General features: G+C 36.9%; 1 protein-coding gene across 4 annotated transcripts; it reads left to right on the top strand.

Moving 5' to 3' along the window:
* Positions 1–26,232, top strand: SOCS6 (suppressor of cytokine signaling 6). Of its 4 annotated transcripts, XM_062568099.1 has the most exons (4): positions 15,659–15,706; positions 17,108–17,270; positions 19,759–19,859; positions 22,112–26,232. In XM_062568099.1, exon 4 carries the CDS (start codon positions 22,237–22,239, stop codon positions 23,839–23,841), a length of 1,605 nt encoding a protein of 534 aa, XP_062424083.1. In that variant the 5' UTR covers positions 15,659–15,706; positions 17,108–17,270; positions 19,759–19,859; positions 22,112–22,236; the 3' UTR covers positions 23,842–26,232. The 4 variants fall into 4 exon arrangements, with proteins under 4 accessions (XP_062424082.1, XP_062424085.1, XP_062424084.1 ...); XM_062568098.1 differs by lacking the exons at positions 15,659–15,706; positions 17,108–17,270; positions 19,759–19,859 and adding an exon at positions 1–100; XM_062568101.1 differs by lacking the exons at positions 15,659–15,706; positions 17,108–17,270; positions 19,759–19,859 and adding an exon at positions 921–968.
* The last annotated feature ends 443 nt before the right edge of the window (positions 26,233–26,675 follow it).

The raw sequence follows: 26,675 nt of genomic DNA, 5'->3' as shown, positions 1-26,675 counted from the left end.
CGGCGGCGGCACGGCGAGGGAGAGAGGGAGGGAGGGAGCGAGCCGGAGCCGGGCCGGGCCCCGCAGGAGCGCCAGCAGCGCCAGCTCCTCCTCCTGCTCGGTGAGTCCCGCTCGGCGGCCCAGCGGCGGCTGCTCGCCGCCCGGCCCGCAGGCCGCACCGAGGCGCCCGGGGAGGGGCCCGCGCCGCGGCCTCCGGGGGGGGAGCGCCCGCGGGCGGCGGCGGGAGCGGCGCCGTCGCGGCGTTGGGGAGAACCGGCGAGGGGGCCGCCGGCCTCGCCGCGGGCCGCGGCCCTGCTCCGGGCCTCGCCGCCTTTGTCTGCGCGGCGCCCCGGGCCGGCGGCGGCGGCGCCAGGCCCTGCGGAGGCACCGCGGTGCGGCGCGGCCTGCATGGCGGTGGCGGCGGGCCCGCGCCGTGACAGGAGGCAGCGGCGGCCGGCGGCGGCCTCTGCTGCCTCCCGGCCCCCGCCCGCCGCAGGGGCCCCCGCGCCGCTGCCCAAATTAACCGCGTTCGTGCCGAAGGCGGTGAAGTTGCGCCCCTCCCTCGCCCCCATTTTATGTGTCCGGGGTGCGCGGGCAGGCAGCGAGCGGCGGCGCACCGGCGGCCGGGCTGCTGCTGCCTGCCGGGCAGGGTGGAGAGCCGGGGGTCGCGGTGGTGGTAGGGGAGCCGCTGCGCCCCTGTAATCCCGCGGGTGGCTTTCTGTCAGAGCGGGCACCTAAAAACTTGGCTTAAAAGCAAGAAAAAAACTTTTTTAAAATACTGCTTTTCATTGACCTCCCGGCTGCTGTTCTCTCTCTGTCTCTCTCTCTCTTTCTCTCTCTCTTTTTTTTTTTTTTTTTTTTTTTGTGTGTGTGTGTGTGTGTTCTTTTTCCCTAACGGTGCCATTTCCAGCAGAAACAACTGGTCCTGGCCTTCAACTTAAGAAAAAATCCCTTCCAAAACGTTGATGGAGAGAGTGTTTGTCAGTGAGGTGCTGTGACTGTGTTTTTCATTTATTATCTGGGCTTTTCTCCCCGTATTTCTCAAAATCATGTTAATTCTGAGCACAGCTCTCTGCAGAGAAGGTTACACTGTCAAGGAGCAGACTCTGGTAGCAGCATACCTTTCAGTCAGGGAAAGCTTCTCTTCCAGTTACCAAGTTCTGTGTCCTTTCACAAATGTGTCTCAACCCCTCTTTCCTGATTGCCAAAAGTATTTACACTAAGTCCAATCTCTTAATAGACCTTCGTTATTATTATTATTATTATTATTATTATTAAAAAAGCCTACTTCAGGCCTTGTTTCTTAGAGAAAGCTGCTGTCTACAGAAGTGCTTGAGGGATAATGTTTCTAGATTGCTGCTGTTGGTGGAAAAAACAGTACTGTTTTTGTTTCATGTTAATAAACCCATTCTCAATTTGTTGAAAATGTGGAAGTTTCAGTGTAGTTATGAAATAAATTATTTTGCTTGGCTGGAGGACTTAAACCAGTGGAGAATGTTTAAGCATTTTTGGAGTCTTGTACAGTAAGACAGTAATTGTAGCTCACAGTTTTCTGTGTAACTTTTCATAGGCAAATTTCTGCTTTTTTCAAAATACTTTAATGAAGTGTTCATTAAAGTATTTAACGTGTTCTTCGTTTCCTAGTCTAAATTTCATGCAGTTGTGGCATTGCACTATGCTTAGAACTGAGTTTTTACCTAAAGCTGGTTAACCTGCTGTGTATGCTTCATCAAGTACTTCCTATATACTGAGTTTTCTGAGATCTAGGTAGAGGTTTTTTTACAGATAAAATTCAATGAAATTAAGCCTCAGTACTTGAAGTATGAGTTGTCACAGCATAGTGGTATGATAGAGATATCTGCATTTGCTAACTTCCTGGGAAGTTTCAAGGCTATGGAAAGCTAAGGAAGCAGCCCTGTATTGTTTCCAGAGCTTTTGTGAGTGTCTCTTCATGTCACTGCATGATGCTTCTGATGCAGCATCAGAAGTGTTCTTGCAATTTCAGAAAAATAACATGTGATCCTCAAACTTTCCCAAAAGTTGTCCCATTGAAATCTGCAAAGATGTATATTAATTTAGACCATGTTGTTAATTTCTTTGATCATAGGCTGTGAACTAAGTCAGGTAAACAGCTTGGATTTCTCTTCAAAACATTTTGATGAAAGGATAGCTTGGTCCATGTCCTTCTGCAAGTACTTTATACATCCTAATTCTGCTCAGCACAGTGAAGCAGTGGAATGAGAGAGTGAACTCATTAAAAGTTCTTTTTGGTGAAGTAAGTTAATTCTGTCTGCCACTTCTTATGGAAAAGTTTTGTAGTCATACAGTAACTTGAACATCAATGTTAGAAAGATTTCTTGTAGTATTGTTACCTTGAGCTGACTGCATATTTGTTGCATTATTGCTGGCAGAACTGAGGCCACAGTTCAGGGTAATTCCTTACTCAAGTGCCTTATTTACTGTAGCCTTACTTCCTTCCTGGGCCTACACAGTGCTATTTTGGTAGTGTTTGAGTAGTCCTAAGTGTTGTAGGGAGGTAAGTGATGGCATAAGATAGCTAGAAAGCCAGTCATTATTGGTGTGTAGGTCAGCTTTTCGTTGGTTGTGCTTTACTGTGTGGTAGCAACAGTACCAAGGAGGGTAGCTCAAGCAGTTGTGGTGCTCCAAGAGAGAAGAATAAGTAGTATAAAAGTAAATACAGTCTGACTTGAGACTGTTAATACTAAAATGCATTGAGGATAAGTTGGATAGGATTGGGACTGAAAGATTGAAAGGCTGAGTAGAGATTTTTTTGCCAACTTAATAAATGTGTGTTTATGTAATATAAAGTGTTAAACTGAGAATAAATACATAACTTTGAGTTTCTTCCTTTTTTTTGTCTTGGTAGTGTTCCTTATCCTTATGTTTGTGCCAAAACTTAAATTTTCATTCTGTTTTAATGTACACTTATTTTTCTGGGAATACGTATCAGGTTCAAAAGACAATAAATGTATTTGACACAGAGCTCCTAGATTTTATCAGCCTCTGTCCTTGTGCCTCGCAATAAATTTGTAGTAACAATAGGCAAGTAAATATCCCTCTGCAAACCTGTCCTGAAAATTTTCCTTGACAATTTTAGGTGGCAAGATACATGCAGCAGTATGCTTTTTAGAAGATAATAAAATTATGAATGCTTGTAATGGAATATCCACGTTTAAAAAGCAGCTTCATACCACTCAAATACATATGCTTTTGATAAAACAGCAGGTAAAGGTTATTGATACAAAATACATTCTATTATTGTTTTTGCAATTTCCTCTAGAAGTAATTGAATTGAATTCTTTATTGTGTAAGTTGAATGAACTTCTACATTAGTTATTTTAGATTAATTTTGAAACATCCAGAAGCTCATTATGACTCTTGGGTTTTGCTTGTTTTGTTTTGTTTCTCCCACCCCCCCTGTAGCTTAATAACTTCTATGTATTAAAATAAAAACATGTCACCCACTTTGGCATTTAAAACCAAAACCTCAACAAAATGTTTTTGCCTTATGGCCCCAGATGAAAATGGAAAACCGACTGCATGTGAAATGTTGTTTAATGTATCAAATATATAAAGAAGATTGCACAAATGTTTTGCAGAGTTTACGCAGACTGATTCTGAAAAGGCAACATGATGCAGAATATGACTTAGTCTGCTTGTTGTGAGACATAAAACTTTGAGATCAAAGTGTTAGAAAGTAAGACTTCTTAAACTCTCCGAAGTAAAAGTTTCTCCAGTTTTTATTTCTACTCTGTTTTCATGGTCTTCAACCCATACCTGTCATGTGCAGGCTTGCAAACAATAAGCATCTGCAGCTCAAGATAATTTCAGCAAGCTTTGAGGTGTATGGCTTTGCAAATCTGACCAGTCTTTTTTAGAGGCTGTAATGCATATTTAAAGACCCAGATATACAGTTAAAGTTTTTACACGCACACACGCGTGTATATGTCATGAAACTTTATTCTGGAAAATATTAAGATAAAATACTGTGGAAATTACTGGCTCTTTTCCCTGTCCTTAATCATTCACATAACACTTTGGACTCTCAGGAACTTAGTTGGCTTCATTTATGACAAGGATGTAAGCCACATGTTACCTAAGAAATTGTTTCTTGGTTGCTGTATTGTAAAGAAAACTATACAAGTCAAACCCAAGTCTTTTATTTGTTTAACAAGGAGGCTGATAAATTAGCTGACTGTCTCCCTCTGGCTTCAAAACTGCACTGAACATCATCTTGCTTGCAGGAAATCCCAACCTGAGGATGCCATATAGAGGCATTTCTATCCGTGTGATTCTCTCCAAGCATTGCTTCCTATAGTGTGTAGATAGGCTGCATATAACAGATGCAGCTTCCTGTCTTTTGATGAAGTATTCTGTTCTTTTTTAATCTGCCAAATGTAGTAGGTTGGCAGTTATAGAAAATTTTAGGTTTGTAAAGTATATAGATTTTTTGTTGTAAGAAACAAATAATTCTGCTGTAAACTGCTGTGAAATAATTTTGATGGAGAGCCATTTTCTCTGTCAGTGAAGGCGTAAATGGTAGATTTTACAGTATTTTTACAGAGCTTGTTAAGTGGTCTCAAGTTAAACAACAGCAACAACATAAAGACCCCTAATATTGTTAGGTAAACCATACTGATCTGTGGTATTTTTGTTTGCTTCCCAAAGCAGTATATAATAAGCAGTTGTATTTGCATTAACTTGCGTGCTACAAGATACCAATCTGTAAGAAGACTTGTATAAGGTTTCGATGGTCTCAAGTTAATGTGAATTCAACTCAGATAAATTGATTTTATGATTTGAGACTGCAACGTTAACACCTTTGTTATTGTACCTCTAGTATATTCTGTATTTAAAATAGTACATCAGTTGCTGCTCTTGATGCCAACATTGTTGGAAATGGAGCTCTAATCAAGTGTTTTTACAACATATGATCTCTGTTTTATTCTTGATTAATCTAGACATTGTGTGGTAAATGTGTTGAAACAACAATTTGTTGGTGTCTGAGTAAGGGTCCAGTCCCCCCTAAAATCCCTACTCTGAAGCAGTCTGCATTCCTCAAATAGGTTGAGCAGGAATTAGTGGGCTATTCCAAGCAATCCCTAAGCAAGTTTGTTTGATCCCAAGATCTTTCTGAAGAAGTGGTTGAGCTTGCTATGTTTTTTGTTATTTCTAATTTAGAGAATCCTAGCTCACCAGACTTTGTCTTGGTAAGTGCTGCAAGTAAGTACTGGGCAGTAAAAATCTGTAATATTAACTGAGTTTCTGGCTTTAGTACCCTTTAGAATCCCTTATATACTCTTTTGATCAGTAGTCAAATATCAGCATAGGAGGTTTAATAAATGAAGTAAAGAAACAGAGACCAGTAGTATCATGGTGAAGTTCTGAACTACAGAAAGAGAAAAACTGTTGAAGTTTGCCTTGCAGGATGTGATTTGTGAAAGTTGTACTCCCAAAACAGGGTAGGATTCTTACTGGGGGTGAAGCTCTTCTTGCTAGAGCTAGTGAGAAGTTGCTGACTGCAGAATTCTCACTGGGTATGCTGAACAGAAGCTGCTTGTGCAGTCACCCTGGTTTGATGAAACTTGTGCTGGGAAAAATTTTCCAGGTTGGAATTTTGGTCAGCTCGGAGAGAGACAGATTCCAGAATAGTTGGTTTGTGCATTCAGACATGCAAGTCTCTTGGTTATGTGCAAGTTCTTAAGTCTGGATCTTCGCAAGGTAGATGTATGTTTTTTCTGGAGTTTTCTTCCCCCCCTTACTCTAGTGGAAAACAGAGGCAAAAACCATGCTGATCCAAAATTCTGTGAAACTTAGCTTTTCATCTTGGCTTTTGGAAGGAAGGAAGCTGTTGATTAGCAGTAAGCATGTCTAAGAAAGCACTTTCTCCCCTTCCCAGAATTCTGTTGAAGAAAGATTACAAGAATCTGTAGGTATTCTTCAATAGCATGCTGCAGAGATTCTCAAGAAGATTAGCACAGGCTATCAGAGCTTATGTCAGTATTTCTCTGATTGTATTAATAAAGCTTTTGTAGGCTCTCACTTGAGGCACATACACTGCCCTGGGACTAGTCATAGACCTTTAGGATGATCTTTTTGCAAAAAAACTGGTTATTTGGGAAAACAGAAGTATGAATAGCTACTTCAGTATCTTACTTAATGGGTGGAAGGGTATCTATACTGACCAGTACAGTAGTCCTGTTTGTAATCTATCTGGTGTTGGCCAAAAAAAACGCAGGAGGGGGCTGTTACATCAGTACTGACTGATATCTCGTGTGTTACAAAAATAAGTGCTTTTTGAAATCTGCAGTAATTTAAGTGGTGTCTAACATGGAAAAACAGGGATACAGATTCTCTGTATGAGCATTGAAAAGTATGTGTCTATTTTCTCTTTTTTAATTGGGTTAACACAGGTTTTTTCATTTTACTTATGGTGTGTGTGAATTTAAATGTATGTCAGAGAGAACAAGAGAAAAAACAGAATAGTCTGCGTGGATGTATATAAATTTTTACATTCTGGAACCTTAGAGCTCTGCTAGTTTTCACAGCAGAGCTTCTATACTGTTGGCTATACGGACATTTGACCTGCTTCTGGAGATGGTTCCTGTAAGGGTTTTGAATTTTTTGTCAATCTCGTGCAGTATATTACTTTGCATAGATAGTGAAAACTTATTTTCTTATCCTGCATATGAGAATTTATACACCAGTGTGAAGTTGCTCAATGTAAGGCCTCAATTCTTAATGGGCAAGCTAAATATAACGTACATTGAGCAATCCTATTACTTTAAATGTCTGCTTTATGTTAAATTCATTTTACAGTGTGCATCAGGACAAAATGATGTCTGTCTGAAAACTTAAACTGCAGTGTTATCTCTCTAGCAGATGGGCCAGCCAGGGTAGCTGGATGTTTCTGTCTCCAGGTGATTGGAGTGCAGGTGTAGGAGAAAAAGTAGAAGTCCCTGATCTTAATCATGAATAATTAAGAGCCTCTGTAATTTTGATGCAAAATTAGAAAATTTGCATGTAGGCTAAGCCCTGCCAGAATGGGTACCGTCCTGAAAAAGGTTTGATAAATCAGGACTTCATAAAAAAAATTCCTATGCGGTTTTGCAAATGCAGTCAAAATTCTGTTCCCACTAGTTCCAACTAGTGCATGTCAGGGCACTAGTTGTGCAGATTAATGCATGTACTTTTTTTTTAAAAAAAGCATCCTCCAGACTTAAAAGGGCTGCAAATTTAGGAACCAATGTAAAATTTCACCTTCTCTTGTAAAGGAAACAAAATAGCAAAGTAATTTTATGAGAGTAGATGGAGATAATAGTTTCTGTATAGGTGTGTTTATCATGTATATTTGACAGTAGTTTGAGCACAACCCTGTCTACTGTTTCCCATATATGTTTGGGCTCTAAACCAGAAGGAATATAATTAGTTTACTCTTTGTTCTTACTAAGCCTTCTGCCAATGAAAATGGGAAGGAAAATATTTTAAATAAATTGTTTTACATTCTCATTTTCCCAAACATAAGACTTCAGTTAATATCTGTAATAGAGCACAGTAGTCACAAAAACTTGGAAAAGCAGTCAGTTCTTAAGCATGAGAGGCCAATGCACACCAATTGGGTATGATTTCCAGTTGACAGATAAAGGTTCTGCTGCAAGAAGTGTTCCAAGAGCAGCTGGTCACAAGAGGCACTCGGTGAGGAAGAAGCCTTTTCCTGGTAGGCCCCAAACTGACTGAAGGTCCCTCATCTTTAAACAGAAGGAAGAAGTGGTTTATTTTTTTCTGGTTCTGTTCTGGTGATTTGTCTGTAAAATAAAATCTGCTTTATGGAGGTCTGTATCACTGACAGTAAGGACTGATTTTCATTATCTGACATTGTTGAACGTTCTTGGTATAAAACTGGTTGGATTTCAGATTGGTTTCAGATTGGCAGTGAGCCTAACCTAATTTTCCTGTATGTATTTTAATACAGATACTGATTTTTTTCTTTTTTAAATGAGCAATATGCACTTAATAAATCATAACAGTTTAGAAGGATCACTTTCAAATGTTTCATTTTTAAGGATTTTTCCTCATACAAAGGTTTAAAAATGTCTTAGGCTGTCAACTGCCAGGCAAAGTTAACTTATGACTCATGCAGCATCCAAGATGGGAAATAAAATGCTGGAGATTCTGGGATGAGCAGATAATTTTGAATCTTAATAGTGCAGAAGAGAACTATATTACGAGTGGTCTTCAGTCTTGTTTTTGCATATTATACCCTAAAAACCTGATAGTACATAAGCCTTCCCTGGTCGTCTTGTATGAAATTTATTTCGATACTGAAACATTAAATATTAGGCTTACTTTTATTACTTGGGTATTGGTTCATCAAAGGACAAAATGAAGAAACTGAATAGCTCTTAAAATATTATTAATCTCATGGTGCTTTGAATTTTGGAAGAGTGAAACACTTTTCTCTTCTCCCCACCTCCAATTTGATTGTATTAAATGGAGCTTAAAAATAATATTTGGGTACTTACAAGTATGCAAAGGGGAATTTGTGTACTTACCAAATATTATTAGAGCTGGTAGTTTTAAGATAAGCATTTATGTTATGTAAGTGCAAATAATGGAGGATGTCCTTTCATGCAAAAGAAATACTTTCAGATCAACAATTGAAAGGTAATTAACTTTGTCCTGTTCATCCCCCTGAAGTGATTTTTTGGATTGGATTAAAATGAAAATTGTTTTCAACATGGTGGATTAAGTTGCTTCTCTATCATACTAACTTGTGACTAACACTGTAAGTCAGTTTCAGTGTTTACTTCTTTCTTTACCTCTTTAAAAAGGAATAGTTTTATTTAATAGTAATGGGAAATGAAAGCTATCTTGATCTGTATGAGGTATTAAGTCACTTGAATTTCTGATGACAGCAAATGAGCACTTTTATTTCAGTGAAAAATATTTGAACTTTGGTTTAAAAAGACTTAAGACTTAAAGAAGAGTATCACTCAAACCTTCTTTCATAATATTAACTGATAATGTTATGCTTTGTATGTAATTGGTGAGATTGTCTAAGATCCTTATACAGTATTGAACATGGTTTTTTTTGGTGTTCATATTGGTTCTCTGTGCCTTAACCTGTAGGTGCTTAAAGGCGCAATGAAGAAGGATTTAAGAAACAGTGTGGTAACTATTACATATAGATAAAGTGTTCCTAATAATAGAACTGAAATCATTTGGAGAGGAGTTATTAATAACACTTTTTTTCGGTAATGTTGCTCACTCAAAGATTTTGTCTTGCATTAAGTTTTCCTTTCGTAGGGTACAATGAAAACCTAGACTGAACCGATATTAATCTTTGCTGAATTACATGTTGTTAAATAGCATAGGTATTCCAGAATAAAAATATAGCTGTGTGCAAGAGTGGGTTCTTTACACTTGATGTATTAACTTCTTTGCCTTTAATATGGAATCCCAAGTGTATGAATGAAGTATATTGTTGTTACTGTTCTCTCGTGGGGAGCCACATAATAGGCAGACGTTCAGCTTAGGGCCCACATGACAAAATTCATCTGCAATGCGATATAAAACTAAACATAAAAATATATAGCTAAAAATCCCTTTTGTGGTTTGCACATGCAGGTTTTGCAAACTGCAAGCGCTATCTACCTCATTTACCAGTGATTTAAAGTACAGGCTATGATAGCCTGGTGGCTAAAGCCCTCATTCAGAACATGATAGTCAAGTTAATTCTCTCCTTTACCCTTTGTCTCTGCAGAGTGCCTGTCAGCTGCTCTGAAGTAGGGAATACTTTCTATTCCTTTTTAAAGCTATTCTGTCCTGCAGAAGATTAATGGAGTCAAAAAGGAAAGAGCTAAAGATGGTATGTTTTCTCAGCCCAGAGGATTAAGTAGCTGCCTTGGAGGGGGAAAACCTGGGACCTTCTTCCTGGCCCAATTCATCTTACCTCTTGAACTATCTCTGCACAGTGGAATATTTTAATCAAGAAGTGAGAGTTTCCCTTCCACAATGGACCGCTGTACAGGTTGCTCAAATCTGTGGTTTGAATTCCCTCAGGTAGTGCAAGGTCCTTATGTGTTGCAGAGGGGTAAAATGATCATTCATCCATGACTCATGATGTAGTTGCAAATGTATTTTATTCAGTATGATTCTGTGAGAGGATGATTGGCAGGTTCATATTTCACTTTCAGAACATGCTAAAGGAGATAGGTGAAAGCTTAGCCTTGAGGTAGGCATTGATTCAGTTCTGTTAAGATTAAAGACTTCTACTTGTACATGCAAAAATAAGGCTAAGGGCTACTGAGGAGTTTTTAATAATAATAAAAACAATCCCTCTGGAATTTAGGTACTTCCTAGATTAAGCAGCTCTGTGTATGTGGAGGAGAGGGGTTTTGATTTTGAGGTCCTTATTTTTGTGACTCTTTAGGAGGCTGACTCACCTACTATGTCCTGACTACCTACAGTTTCTGTTGATTTTTGGAGGAGTGTCTTGTGCCTAGGCACTGAAAAAAAAATCTTAGACAAAAATGAGATGTTTTATCTCGAATTTTGATAAGATTGTTTGTGGTTCTGACCTTTACAGTTTGTCAGAATGTACTTTGCTTTGAATTGCATTTTTGGAAAGCAGGCCATCAGCCTCAGATCTGTTGTGTCAGCGGCTGAATATGATAGGAATTGTGAGAATATGCTGTGCTTGGTTGGAGACACCAGCTTAGCAGACTCAGAGTTGATGGCATATGAAACTTAGGCTCTGGAGAGAAGTATTGTTGACTTATTTGTTAGTCTGAATTTAACTTGCTTTGCAGGTTACCTTTTCCCTAGCGATTTGTATAAACTTTGAAGGGTTCTTTGTTTTTTCCTCTATCTTCTGTATCTTCTTCTTGTTTTTCTTTTTAACTCCTTTAGATACATACCATTGATGGAGCTTCTGCTCCTGATAAGGTTACTTGATGCTTCTTTGTGCTATAAGATGAATGGTTAATTTCCTTACTGCTTTGATAAACATTAAGCAGTTGGGCTGAAAAGTCTTTGTAAAATATCTAATGAACTTTAAATTTTTAAAGTTGATTCATCACTGAATAGAGGACAGGTATTATGAAAAGGTTGTTCATCCACAGAATGGTAGTCCCAAGGACCTGTGTGTTCTTATTCCGCGTTATCTGAAAATGCCTGAAAGGGACCACAGGTTTTAACCAATCTGCTAACTGTCCACAGTGGGTGGCAATTGACTCTTAAGTCAGTGTTCATTTGGTTCTGTTGCCTTTTTATGCTTCCATGGAGAGATGGGTATGTTTCGACTGTATTTTTAAGCAGGTAATTATTCAAAAGCTCGAGAAGTCAAAATCTCTCTTTTCTCTCTCTCAATATATATATATAAAACTCTAAATTGTGAAAATTCAGAATTGAATTTTCCAAATTAATGTCCTTGATTTGGTCTGATAGTGCATATGTTACTATGAAGTAAAAAGACAGTTGGTCTTCAGCTTGTAACTCTATTAAAGAAAATGCCGGAAATTGAGCTCTCATGTTCTGGCTCATGAAGTGTTGAGCAGACCACTGAATACATATGTGCTAACATTTCTTTGTAAGATACAGAGACAGCAAAAACTTCCTTAATGAGGCTAATAATTCTGTCTGTAGGCTCTAGAATTTGGAGTTTAATTAGTATCTTATAAATAAATGACAGGGCTACGCATTTTAAATAGTGATGGAGAGTAGAAATAATGTAAATATTTTCATCCCGTGCAGGCAACCTTTGGTCTTTTCTCAACTTTTGAGTTCTTGATCGTTTAACCTTAATGTAATTATATAACACATTTTCTATATGCATAGTCCAGATAAAGTTTATGAAACGATTTTCTCAGTATCTGTTGCTTAAGGGAGAAAACAAAGGATATTACTGACCACCAGAAATTGTTATAGAAGTTATCTTTGATTATTTACCTGATTATATTCAAAATTTTCAGGAAAACTTACTAGTGAAAACTTGCTAGTGAAACTTACTTATTTCAGAAATAAAAACTCTCAGGAAATTTTGAAATAATGTGATATAGAGAACATTTTCAAATTTTAATATTTTTAATAGCAAGTCACTTTTGCTTCTTATGAACATACACAATATATTCATGATTGTAGATAAAAATATTTTTGTGTGCATTACAGTGAAGCAGCTTTGTGAAAACGCGTTGTTCTCTGAGGAATGAAACTGTTAAACCCTAGTTTCCTCCCTGGTTTTGGAGATGTAAGTGAGCTACAGAATAGGTTTTTCCAGTATTTAGAAATGCCCCTGCTTCAGACTCTTTATACACTTAAAAATATATGAATTTTTGCTGTGGCTGTTCCCTCAGTAGAGATACTACCTGTCTGCTTATTTGTAAAACTTTGATTTTATGGCCCTGAAGGGGATGAAATGCACACAGACACAAAAAGCCTTATTTGCTTGAGCTTTGTGCCTATAGGAAATAGGGCTAAAACAAACTATATTCAGTGAATATGAGTTTAATTCTGAATCTTTGAGAAGTGGCTAGAGAACTAAGTTTCTTGAGTAGTAACCTGTAGTTTGTATGAGTTACAGTGGCATATGGAAATGTATTTTATTTAGTTACTATTTCAAGGGTTGGGAAGTCCTTGTTTGACTGAAAGTAATTATTGTTTAACATAGCCAGTGCCTTTCAACGCCAGTTACTCTCTGTATTTGTATTTCACTTAAAATGTATTTAATTTTGAACAGGTGCATATTTTTTATTGTTATACTTCTATTATGTGAATTTCACAAAAAAGAAGATTCCTTTTACTTTGCACCCCCAGGGAATGAATAGAGTATCAGTTGTCATTGTTTATATTCTGCTAGAATTTTCCGCTATTAGGAATTATAGATAACAACTGATTTTTTCATGCACAAAAGAAAGCAAATCTACAGAAGTAGGATTCTTTTTGCGAGTTTGAAACTTCTTAAATATTTGACTTGTATGGAAGCTGAATGCCTTATATATAAGTATTATGCCATATTGGTCTTAAACTTTTTGTACAGTCTGGTGGAAAAGGAGAGGGGGGTCTTTGCGGTGTCATTGTATTCAGCAAGTGTGTTGTCTTTCTATCTTTGATAATTTAGTAAAGAAAATCACAAAACAGAGGTTAATTCCTTCCTCTCTGTGAATTTAAGGAATGTTCTTTATTAACTGCTTCTTCCTCCTCTGCACACTTGGAGATTTCTCGTCTGTGTGAATGTTGTACAGATGGTATTTGAAAGATCTTTCCACTTTTGTTTCTCTTTAATTTAAGTGTGCTCACTTTCTTCTTAGACCATAAAGGGGTCCATTTAATCTTTCCATTTACTTAGGGTTAACTGGATTAAAATAATACAGGGTTGCTGCACCGTAGCTTAAATTGAGAGGATAGAGTGATATCTTCAAATGAAAGGAAGCTTTTATTATTATTGAAAGTGAAATGGTAGAGGTGGTGGGGGCAGCAGCTAGAGAGAACTAAGACTACATGGAATTAAAAGGTAATCCAGCCTGTTGTCAGAAACTTACCCAGCTGAGGTTAATTTGAAGCCACAGGTGCAGCCATAATTAATCACAAGATCCAAGGCAGTGTGGTAGATACAGAAGTTGTACGGAATAGTGTATTACCATGTGTTCATACAGGCCTTCTAGAGAAGACTGAAATAGGAAAATGAATCTTACTTCAAGCATGGATACTCTAGTGGTACAATATGAATGTGCTTGGTATGGTGGAAAAGCAGAGTCCTTTATTTTTTCTTTCTTCGTGCTGAATTTTCCTATTAATTATCACTTGCTTACTTTAAAAGCCTGTTCTTCTTGAGTTTCAACTCTTGCAATGTAAGTATTAGTGAACTTTGTGTGGAATAAATTTCTCTTTTAGACTTCAACAATGTTTCTTTTGTTACAAGTGAGATAGATTTCAGATATCTAAATTTGGATTATGGCTTGAAGATGAGCTTGTTCCTTCCCAGTTTGTTTTAATTAATGAGATCTTGGTATATTCTTACAAAGATGTTTTTTCCCATGACACTTTGCAAGTAATTGCAGAACCTTGCAGGAATTTTTGCAGAATTTTGTTTCTCTTTTTGCAAATCTTTGATCCCAGGTGAATGTTATTTATAGGAGCAAAGGCCAATTTACCTACATGTATTTCAGGTGAGGGTTTCTTATTATCTGTCAGATAACTATAAATGGTGATGAGAAAGTTAGCAGTTTATAACTTGCTGGTCAAGGTACTAGTTTTGCAAATAAGATATGAAGCCATTAGTTGGCTAGTGTGTACCTAATGAAGTGTTAAAATGAAAGCTATTTTTTTTAATGAAAGTGACTTTATAGTTTTCCTGAAGTGTTGCTTAGATTTTTCATCTCTATCCCTTAAGAAGGAAGTATTCCATATTGCACTTTAGGAAAGAATAATTATCGTTATCGGTCATATTTTTTGTTTGATGTTACATTGTGTAAGTGCTATTTAACCCTCCAGTTTTGAAATTGTAATTAATTTTAATTTTCATGTCAAATAAATTAGAAAGCAAACTTTATTACAAATTCACTTTTAACTTAGAACAGCAATATAAAAAGTGTTTATACTAGCAAATAATACAGTGATCTTGTGTAAACCTTTACAATCAGAAATATGGCAAGGGTCTTCTGTTTCTATTACTTTTCCTATTTTTCCCTCCCTCTTCTCAGGTTGTCTTCACTTTTCTAGCACTGTTTCGCTGAGTACAGACTAGCATGTGTATGCGTTAACTGAGGGGTGTGTTTCTGTATTGTCCCTTCAGTACCTGTGCGGTGTGCTGTGGAGTTGACTTGGGGGCGAGGAAAAATTCATGTTATTTAGTTGTTAACATTAAAAGAAAGGTCAGATTAATGCTGACCAGAAAATCACTTTGAGAAAGTGTTCTGGTTTATTACTTTTGTCTTTCTGGAATATGCTTTAAAAATAAGTGGACAGCAAGGGGACGAGGACAAACTCTTTTCAGTTGTCCTGTGTGACAGGACAAGAGGCAATGGGCAGAAATTGAAGCACAGGCAGTTCTGCCTGACCGTGAGGGGGAATTTCTTCCCTGTGAGAGTGACGGAGCACTGGACCAGGTTGCCCAGAGAGGTTGTGGAGTCTCCTTCTCTGGAGATCTTCAAGGCCCGCCTGGATGCAACCCTGTCTAATATGCTGTAGGTGACCCTGCTGAGTGGGGGGGGGGGGGGTTTGGACTAGATGATCTCTGGAGGTCCCTTCCAACCTTACTGATTCTATGATTTTTAAAATTACTTTTGAAATGCATCAGGATTCAGAAACAAGCTCCATCTAGAATTAGTTTGTGCAGCCTGCATCCATAGAATTGACAGGTTATATATTTTTAACACATATGCCAGAATTCACGTGTTCATGCATACTGCTCTATAATAAGAAGCACAGAAATGCAAATTTTTATGGGTTTACTGATTATCTTTCTTTTTTCCTTTCCTTTTCCCTATATACATTTCAAATACTCTGTCATCTTTTCTCAAATAAGTAGGCACAGAATCTGTTCCTTGCCTAAGGCATTTTATTGTTGTAGGAGATTGTATATTGGCTTCTATAGTTAGCTTTATAGCGAAATTGCTTTAAAAATTATTCCTTTTTACAGAACATGATTTTGTTGCTGACTGCTAATGTTGAGAAGTTGTTTTGGAGAGCACTGGAGTCTTGGACTTCTGTAAGCAGTTTCTTTGACCCTTAACATGACTGTATAAAGGCTTAAGAGGATAGCATAACTATAACATGTATATGTATAGCTACATAGATATTCATATCTGGATATACCTATATTTTATATATGTACTTACATAATTGCTATTTATGGGGTTTATATATATACGTGCCTCAGTATAAGATTTATATAAATGTGTGTATGTGTGTGTGTGTGTGTGTGTGTATATATATATATATATATATATATATATATGTATATATGAAAAATTTAGATGGGCCTCCCTGTTATCATGCTGTAGATACCACCATACCTTACAAAAGAGGAAAAATATTTTGGTATATTCATCTTCTGCCAAGATGGAGAAGTGAGCTGAGCCTTACCTGGAAAAGGAATTCTCATTCATCATCTCCCAATAAAACTAATCTTTGCTTGTGAAGCTAAACTTAATTTTTGCTGACAGCCAGCCTGCTGCAAGACAGGCTGCTGCAGTCCTGTAAAATAACAAGAAATAAAGACAGAGCCTGACTGAGTTTTGTTCCCATTCTTAGCCTGCCTCTGCACAGCTGTATGAAAAAGAAAAATAAAAGATTTACTTGTATTCTGTAGAAGTGATTTCCTACAATGAAACACATATAGGATGATTTTTCTTATTTAATTCAGTAAAAGTGTTTCATTTTTTTTCTTTTTTAGTGCTGTGGGATAAATTGGTTTTCTGGAGGTTCTTTTCCTTCTTTTTTTTCTTTTTTTTCCTTATTATTGTCAGTTCATCGGGGTCTTAGCCTATGTGTGGCTTTATTTTACCCTGTACTTTTCTCTCTCTCTCTCTCTCTCTCTCTCTCTTTTTTTTTTTTTTTTTTTTTTTTTTTTTTTTTTTTTGTCCCTATAAAACTTTCATTAGCTATGTACATTGTTACTGGACATTTGCTAAAAAAAAAAAAAAGGTCCTAGTGCTATTAGTAGTGAATGTATAAAAAGTAGAATCTACCTCATCCTTGTTTGCATGTCGATTCCCAGTTGGTGAGAGATTTAACAGGAGCAGCTGAAACAGCGACTGTTGTAGCTGTCATCCACGCACGTCCCCCGGAGGTTCCCGCTCTAACAGCGGTGGTGCTGTGCTGAGAGTGTGTGTCTGCTTGTGCTGATCCAGTTTCAGTCCATTGTGCTTATGTCAGCCAGCCCTGGCTTTGGCTTAACATACCAGGTTCACGTGCCTGCGATACCTCCGGAGCAGACAGGCATCCCAAACAGCCATTTTTGTGTAAAGGGAAGAGAACCTCTGGCGAGGCCAGTTAATGTTAGTTTTTTGCTCTTGTAGTTATGCAATTACTGTAGTCGCAGGACTGAATATACACAGATGAACTGTAATACAAAGATGCTATTTAACACTCCTCACTTACTCCCCAGAGGAAAGCTACCAATCAGCTAGAAATATTTGTCCTGCAACCAAATATGGGAAAGAAGAACAGGACTTGCTGCAGACGGTCATGGATGAAGTAGAAAAGGTCAGGGCAGTCCAGATGTCAAGGGACATCCTTTTTTAAAAGAAGGCCAGAGGCAAGCAATCAAGGTATTCAGACTTTTTAAATAGTTTTGTTACTGGTTTTGCATACGGTTCACATCCACCACGAATGGTGGTGAAGAAAAATCCCTTTGTGTATCAAGTTTTTGTTTTTATTTTACTCTATTATTCTGGTTATTACTAAAGGCATACCTTTCTTTTTCTCTGCTAAAGTTTGTAAATAGTTATTAGGATTACTCTGTAAGTTCTTAGAATATTAGTGCCTATGGACTGTTTTCACTTTAACCTTTGTAAAAAGAAAGAAAAAATAGCAGAGCTCATGTGACTTATTGTTGAGGTTTTTTGTTTGTTTGCTTGAAACTTGGATCTGTATAATGCCTACTAAATTATCGTGGCCTTTAAAGAAAGGAACCATACTTCCCTTAGCTGTTCAAATCTTGGAAGTTTAAATAATCTCTGCTTAGAGTTCAGGTTTTTTAACTTAAAATAGGAGGTTCTAAGTACTCTTGAATACTCTTGAAGGAATACAAAGTATTATCAGATGGGCTTCTGATCTGCCTTTATATACATTTTTTTAAATCTCGTTCCAGTTATGTATGAAATTATGTGAGCTTCTTTATACTTAGTAGCAAAGCAACCATGTAGAAGGGGATGGGATGGGCTTTTATAAAATTTGCACTCTTACTTTATATCAGTGCTCATCCATTACCAAACAAGCCACTACTAAAACTATTAATCTGTTTTGTTGTTTTCAAGGTAGCATGGAGCATCAACATAAGAGTAGGCAGTGAAATTTAAATTGCTTTATTTAAAATCTCTATTAAAGAATAACGTGATGTAGGAATTTACTTGAAATTCAAGGAAGGGAAAAGCAACACATCTTCAATATGTTAGTGGCATGTAGTAAGAAAGCTGAAAGCTGCCATGTAGCTTATATGTTCCATCAGAAACTGCTAGTGTTTGAAATAATAGGTATTTAATCTCTTTTTTATTTAATGAATATTTTATGTATAACTTCTATGCTGATGTGGACTGAAGCTGTAACTAGATGGAAGAATATCTTGAGCCAGCATTTTCTATTGCTGGTTTTGAAAAGGAAAATTTCACTAATATAATAGCTTTAGTAATAAAGTAAAATCAATGGGAATATTTACCTAGAACAGCTTTTTTAACAAGTAACATCAAGGAATTGACAGTAGGATTTCTTGAATAAATTTATAGATTTCAGATTTTCCAGAGTACTTAAGGTGCTGTTGTTGATACACCTTCACAGTAATGGATAGATACATTTTAGTAAGAGTTTAATGGGGAAAAAAAGCCTCATACTTCTGCAAATAATTAAAAAAGAAAAACATATTCCAAGTATTTCTACTTAGATCATTGTCATGTTTTGGGAGTACTATAACATGGTTTAAAGTCTGCTTATATTTGTAAATACCTACCAAAAGATTTTCTAGAGGTATCTGTAGTTAGCCTTTTTAAATTCACTGTACAGCAGATGGCACTGGAATAGCACATCTGTGGGAGACCTCAGTGATACCATAATTCTTACAGAATACTAGCGAAGCTGTTGCAGTGGTGAGAGTTGTGATGAAATTCAGCAGTTAATTTTAATATATTCCAGGAAGGAATGCATGCTTAGCTGTTCTGTTTCAGCTCTTCTAGATATAGACAGTGAATAATTTTACTCCTGCAAGCATATGAATAAATTTTACATTGAGGCTTGTTTTATAAAGGGCTTTTAAAATGCATGAATATGTCATGCAGAATTACTGTTTTTTTGCTTAAAGATATATGAAGAAGGAAACATATCTGAATCAACAATTTGACTTCAGAATATTTTTGCTTTCTCCTGTCTTGGATAACAAAATCCTAAAGGATGTTAAAACATTGAGTAGTTCTTACACGGAGGATTTGGTTACAGTCTTGCTCTAATCAGTCAGTGTCTTCAGTTTACTTCAGTAAGCTTTGGCCAGGACTGTATTCACAAGATGTTACTGTCTTTTCATGGAGAATGAACTGAGCTTCTAGATATATGCAGATTTTTTTCTGTGACAGAGGCAGTTCATTTGAATTTCAAGCCTTTATTCTTTATATGAAACATAATAAAAATACAAATAGTGATTTATGTATTTGGATAGCTTTTTGCTTGATAAAGATATTGGCTACTAAGGTAGGCTGACAAATAAAACACTTGTGCTCAAGCATGCTCAGTGATCGCTCTCAAAGTACCAAATGTCAGCTTTTCCTCTGTGCTACCATAGAGATTTGTCTTCCGAGATTATTTTTAGATACATGATTTTCAATTGTAAAAACAGTTTGATACAGAAAAGCTAGTAGGTGATAAAAATCTGTTCTTTAAAGTGGTTTGCTTAGTTCTTTTAGTTATGGAGAAGCTAAAGAAGTGTAGCTCCCTCAGCCAAATTTTAGCTAATTTTAATTCTTGTTAAGCACACCAATTAAAAAAATTAGTCAATTAGTTTGGGGATCTGTGTACTGAGTTACATGATTGTATTCTCTTTTGATTCTTTCCTAGTTCATAAGGCAGATTTTGCTTCGTTTGGGGTTTGCTTTTATAGGGTTAGGAACTGCAAGCAGTATGATACACATCTTGCAAGGATGAGGAGAACATACTTGGTAAGTCAGAAACAATATCAGCTCATGGATGTTAGTTGAAACCGGTTTGAGAACATTGTGGGTTTCACAAGTGGGGCTAATGTGAGTGTTCTGAGGCGCCTGGTGTTAAATACATGGGCACAGCTAAATTTACCAAATGAGCAAGTGCTCTGATTTACTCTGATGAAGAATCACATAAAATGCTGAAGTTATCTTTTTTACTCCTTTTACATATTTTTTTTTAAACATATGATGAGGGCTGTAAATTGGTAAGTTGTGAAAACCCAAATAATTTAGGAACAGAATGCTGGTGAGGCATTTTGAGTCTACCTCTGATTGACATGTAGCTCTCCCATTTTCTGTATTTGTGGCTTTTTCCTAATTACTGTACTTCATCAATTGTTTTGATACTCTAGACTTCAAGCATATAAACCCCTTGAAATATTTCAACTATTCTACTCATTTTTCGTCATTTCCATAGTTCCTAATTCTTTCAAAATATACAAAGCTCCTATTAAGCATAAGTAATTAAAAAAAAACAAAAACAAAAACAAAAACAAAATTTGATAGTTCTGCATGTATCTACCTTAACAAAAAAGTAGAATCTTGATTTTTGAAAGAACATACCCATATCTCGATATTCACTTCAAATTTTTTTAGGGAAAATGAACATTTCTAACATGTCAGACTTGTTAAAGCTCAGCAATGCCAAAAATAAGTGAGAACGTCTAATAAAATACTTGGGCTGGTATTCAAGGTCCTTGAGGTATTGTGATGTGGGTAGTGTGGGGAATTGGAAGAAAAAAAGAACTAGGAAGCAAATCCATAGAAAAATCAAGCTGTGGGATTCTGCTGCTTATGAGAATAATAATTCCCCTGCTCCCCCAGCAGCAAGGCTTCACTTAAAAGTAGGGTATTTTGCAGTTCAGAATCTTTAGATTTTGAACAGCTCCTTGCACTTTTTTTAGATAGTTTTGTGTGTGATCCTTTAGCCTTGTGTTCTTGAGGGAATTCTCAGTGTTTCTACCATGAAAGTAGGGCTGGATCAAAATAATGATCAATGAACTGCTGTTTGTATATAGTAATGATTATCCGTTCATTCCTTTACACTGATTTTTTGCAGATATTTAAGAAAATTATATTCTTGATGCAGTTAATTTCTGTTCGCTGTCTGTTTTTCTGTTGCAAGTATTGTGATCTAATGGGAGGAAAGTGGAAAGAGCATATGTAAGGGTTCTGCCTCTCCCACAGTCGTCTACACTGAAAAGACTTGAAAGTGTGATCTTAGTCTACTCCAGCTTGCCATATTCATCACGGAGTCTTCCTGTCAGAGTAGCTCATCCTGCTAACACACTATCTAATTGGAAGTACATGGAATGAAGGCTACTGTTGAAGGCAGTCGCTGTTACTTGGCAGCAACAAAACCAGACAAGCAAATATGACTCCCTTTTCTCTTCCAGTTCTTGTTCTTCCTCTCTCAAGTAGAAAAATCAATTTGGGGAAGGGAGAATGGGGAACGTGACTCTGGAGGGTGCCAGGTGGGACCAGTCACCTGGGACTTGAGTAGGCATATTTGGCAGAAGTGTTGGAGGAAGAAAGGCACTAGCACTAGGCAAGGAGTGCCTGTGTTCTGGCCTCCTTCATGCCTAAAACAGAGTTTGGAAATGTTTCATCTCCTTTCATAGAAGTTTGGGAAGGGATGCCTATGATTTGCTCTAAATAAATGCTATTTTGCATGAATTCAACTCAATTTATTGGACAATTAATTTCTCTATAATTGTGCAATTACTGTTCAATTTTCCTGTGCAAACAAAATGTGACATTGTAAGACCATCTTTTTAGGACTAATCAGTTTAACCTGTAATATGAATCCTGTTGGTTGTAATAGCTTCTGTAGTTTTGTCTTCTATAGATATTTTTTTTCTTTTACGAGATGCCTGCTGAAAAAGAGGGATGTTTCTGTATATGAAAACATATACGAATGCATTTTTGTGTGTGTGTATATATGAGTGTGTGTTTATGCATGTGTATATATATATATGTGATATATACTATGTATAAACTTGGATTATAAATACAGAAAAAGACTTGAAGAATTTCAAGACAGATCAGTAGATTTATGGGTTTAAGTTTGATTTTTTTTCAAGTATATTTACTTTTATATGATGCCCATTATTTAAGTACTACAACTTCTGTTTTGTTGGGGAGGGGGAGATTATGGATAACTTTTACTATTTCTTTTGTGAAGTTAATTGTTTTTTGTTTGTTTCCAGGAAATGGCTCTTGGAGTTAAATGAGGCTGGATAAAACACACAAATGAAGCAGAAGCTGCTCTGCATGTGTTAGGACTCTATCCCCAGAAGCACTGCTGATCAGCCAGACTTGGTAACTTGTCATAATGAAGAAAATTAGTCTCAAAACAATTCGCAAGTCCTTTAACTTAAATAAAAGCAAAGATGAAAGTGACTTTGTAGTGGTTCAGCAGCCTTCATTAAGTGATTTTGGAAAAGATGATTCCTTGTTTGGCAGCTGCTATGGTAAAGATTTGGCTAGCTGTGAAGTCAATAGTGAAGATGAAAAAGGAGGCAAAAATAGATCAAAAAGTGAAAGCTTAATGGGTACGTTAAAAAGGAGGCTTTCAGCAAAACAAAAGCAGAAAGGCAAAGGCAGCACGCCATCTGTAAGCTCTGCGGATGATGACACTTTTTCTTCCTCTTCTGCTCCAATAACCTTCAAAGATGTGCGAGCTCAAAGACCTTTAAGATCCACTTCCCTCCGTAATCACCATTATAGTCCAACTCCATGGCCCCTTCGACCTACAAATTCAGAGGAGACTTGTATCAAAATGGAAGTGAAAGTCAAGGCCTTGGTCCACTCCTCTAATCCAAGCCCAGCACTGAATGGTGTTCGAAAGGACTTCCATGACTTGCAGTCCGATAACGTGTTCCAGGAACAAAATAATGCATTAAAAAATACAGAATCTCAGAATGGGGACTTACATCTTCATATTGATGAACATGTGCCTGTAGTTATTGGATTAATGCCTCAGGACTACATTCAGTATACTGTGCCTTTAGATGAGGGAATGTATCCTTTGGAAGGATCGCGTAGTTACTGTCTGGATAGTTCCTCACCCATGGAAGTGTCAACTGTTTCATCTCAAGTGGGTGGAAATGCTTTCCATGAAGAAGAGAGTCAAGTGGATCAGGATGTAGTTGTTGCACCAGATATCTTTGTGGACCAGTCAGTGAATGGCTTGTTGATTGGTACCACAGGAGTCATGTTGCAAAGCCCAAGAGTCAATCACAGTGATGTCCCTCCACTCTCACCTTTGCTACCTCCAATGCAGAATAATCAAATCCAAAGGAACTTTAATGGATTGAATGGCACAGATGGCCACGTGGCTGAAAGTATGCGCTGCCATTTGAATTTTGATCCTAACACTGCCCCTGGAGTTGGAAGAGTTTATGATTCTGTACAGAACAGTGGTCCTATGGTTGTGACAAGTCTCACAGAAGAACTGAAAAAACTTGCAAAACAAGGATGGTACTGGGGCCCCATTACACGTTGGGAGGCAGAGGGAAAATTAGCAAATGTGCCTGATGGCTCGTTTCTTGTTCGAGATAGTTCTGATGATCGTTACCTTTTAAGTTTGAGTTTTCGTTCCCATGGAAAAACGCTTCACACTAGAATTGAACATTCAAATGGTAGATTTAGCTTTTATGAACAACCAGATGTGGAGGGACATACATCTATAGTTGATTTAATTGAACATTCAATCAGGGACTCTGAAAATGGAGCTTTCTGCTATTCGAGATCCCGATTGCCTGGATCTGCAACTTACCCAGTGAGACTGACAAATCCAGTATCCCGATTTATGCAGGTGCGTTCCTTGCAGTACCTGTGTCGTTTCGTAATACGTCAGTATACCAGAATAGACCTGATTCAGAAACTGCCTTTGCCAAACAAAATGAAGGATTATTTACAAGAAAAGCACTACTGAAAGCTTATGGGAATCTTGCATCTTGCACTTTGGGAACAACAACAACAAAAAGAGATTGAATTACAGTTTACAGACTTTCATTATTATCAGAATCTTTTGCTGCCATAACAATATTACATTTTTGTGTGTAAAAGAAGTAATGCATTTGGGTTTTTGTTTTGGGGGTTTTTGTGTATTTTGGGAGGTTTTTTTTTTTTTTTTTTGGAAAGAATGATCTCAAGTTTATTTTTAGAAGTGTGAAATAGCTATCTTTCATCAATGTGCAGATTAATCACAATGTGAATGATCAAATTCTCCTTTAATTTCCCCCAAGTCCTTTGCTGCTATCCACTGTGATTTTTATGCATTGAAAGCACATTTCATGTGTATTCAACCATGAGTAAAAGTCAAATGAAACTTGTTGAATGGATTTTTTCTTTAAAATAGCCTATTGAAAAAGATGATTGTGAACAAAAGCATATTGATATTCTAAATTACAAAACTTACTTGTATGTTAAAATGGTTTCCTAGCATCTGAATTATAAAGTTCTATAGAAATATGCCCTAATGTAGAACTTAGACCTGTGTGATAAGAACATGGTTATGCAGCATATCTTTGGAAAAAACCTTTCTCATAAACCTTGTATTGTCTGTACACTATTTTGTGTTTGAGAAAGTTGGTTTGACTTTCTTCTTGTCTCAGTATTTTGTCCTTCTAAAAATGGCCTTCAAAAAAAATCTTTGAAAGTCCATGCATAGTACCTATATGGAAATCGCAATATTGAGATCTTGAAAATCACTACATTTTAAATTCATGGCATCAGTTAAATAAATGAACACCTACCAAGGTCCTCTCTTTCCTGTCCTTCTGCTTCCTACCTCCCCCAAATAAAAAATTACCTGGATATGTAGGATGACTCTAGGAATCCTTATTATGGAAACACAAGTTGACGAGTGGTTTTAGAGATGTGGTAAAGCTTTGAACAGCTTCCCTTCCTCCAGGATGATTACTACAATAGATATTTAAACTATGTGGAATTTTAATGATTTCCCTTTTTTTTGCGTTTTCACTTCTGCAATTCAGAAGTACAATAATGTCCTATTCAAACTAAATGAAACTAAATGTTTGATTTTTTTTTCTTTTTCTCTCTCTCTTTTTTTTTACTATTCTTTGGGAAGGGAGGAACAGGACTGATGATAATTTGATAGAAGATGTGTAAAATGTATCACTGAAGCTCCATTTTCATAGATTTGAAATTACGGGGGGGAGAGGAGTTTGGGTTTTAATGTATATTGACTACAGAAATGACCACAGAAAATGTTTGAGGTAACTGTCATGGGGTATGTTTTGACATGTGAAATAATGAATCAGTTAAGTAAATGTTTCTGATATCTGTCAAATATTCTGGCATTTGAAAAACTTAAAGTTATTCTGACCTTCTTTAGGGAAAAAATGACTTTCAATTGGGAGTACAGCTTCTACATTGTAGCATTTTCTTCATGCAGGGTTAATCCGTGGCATTTTCCTGTTTCATTTTGTTTTTCCCCATGGTCTATCACTTCTATGAGTTATTCGTTAATGGGGTCATGGCTAACTCTGAAGGGAAGCCTGCTTTATGCCCACCCTACCCCTGCCCTAAAATTTTGCATTTGAGAATGTTACGTTCCCCATCATTGGTAGTAGTTGCTGGTGAGTAAAGATTAGCTGAGAAGGCAGTTGTTAATCTCTGATACAACTTTCTTGTTTAGGTCACTTTCTTCTCTTGTTTAATCTAGCCTTTTGTCCCTTGAAATGAGTCTTTAGTAATGAATACAGTATTGCTGCAAGGTGGTGCAGTAGCACTACATCTTGGGTTGCCTGAATTGATAGACTAAATTTATATTTTTTTAATTTATTTTTTGACCATAATGTTTAACAAAAAAAAGAAAAAAAATCAAAGGTGGATAAAAGCTGCCTTTGCTTTTAAGGGAGGGAGAATAAGGATTTCTTCTTTAGTCTAATAAAGTTTTAAATCTAGAGTAATCTATATGCCTAATTTGTTGGCTCTGCCATCAAGATATATGTATGCAAGTATGAATTCTGTTTCCTTTTTCCCCCTCTACTGACTTTTTTTCCCCACCTCTGAATCGAGATCACTAACTTTATTCAAAAAAAGGCACAATAACCTATTGCATGGTACAGTGTTCTGATTCTGTCTGTTGGGAGTGGGGAAAGAAAATCATTTTTATGAATTTCAGACACATGCATTTTAGAAGGAAAACCTCTGGCATTTTCTTCACTTTAAAAATTCTTTCCCAGTACAAGCCAGAGGGTCTATGCATTCTACAGAATCTTTGAAAGATTATAGTATGTTAAATATTTTCTCTGTCATTTAGTACTACTATTTAATGCATTAAACATATGTTTATATTATGCCACATGCATTAATCTAGCAGTCATTGCATTGAAACTTAAATAATTGAAACTATAATATCCCAGTTTTATTACTGAATTGAAAAGGTGAAAGAAAACACATGCTAAATTTCTTACCCATGCTTTATAAATTTCAGTTTGCTCACTTGTACATGTTGATGCTTTTTAAACTTTGGTTAATCTATCCAATTTTTGAATTTCCTTCCTCACAGTGTTCTTGATTTATGAACTTAATCAGATCAAGTTATTATTATGTTTTTCCCCCCACATAAAGCATCCACAAACAGAACTCTTTCAGTGGTTGAGACCTAGGATATGAGAACTGTATAGCACTTTCTTTCTAAATAAATAGTGGTGATATTTCTACGAAACTCAAAATACTTTAACTCCACTAGTAAGTAAACACAAATACTTTTTACAGATTTCATTATTCAGAATTTCT

Source organism: Rhea pennata, chromosome 2, assembly GCF_028389875.1.
Source record: "Rhea pennata isolate bPtePen1 chromosome 2, bPtePen1.pri, whole genome shotgun sequence".
NCBI lineage: Eukaryota > Metazoa > Chordata > Aves > Rheiformes > Rheidae > Rhea > Rhea pennata.
The sequence above is the reverse complement of the archived record's forward strand: the minus strand, read 5'-3'. Positions and strand labels throughout refer to the sequence as shown.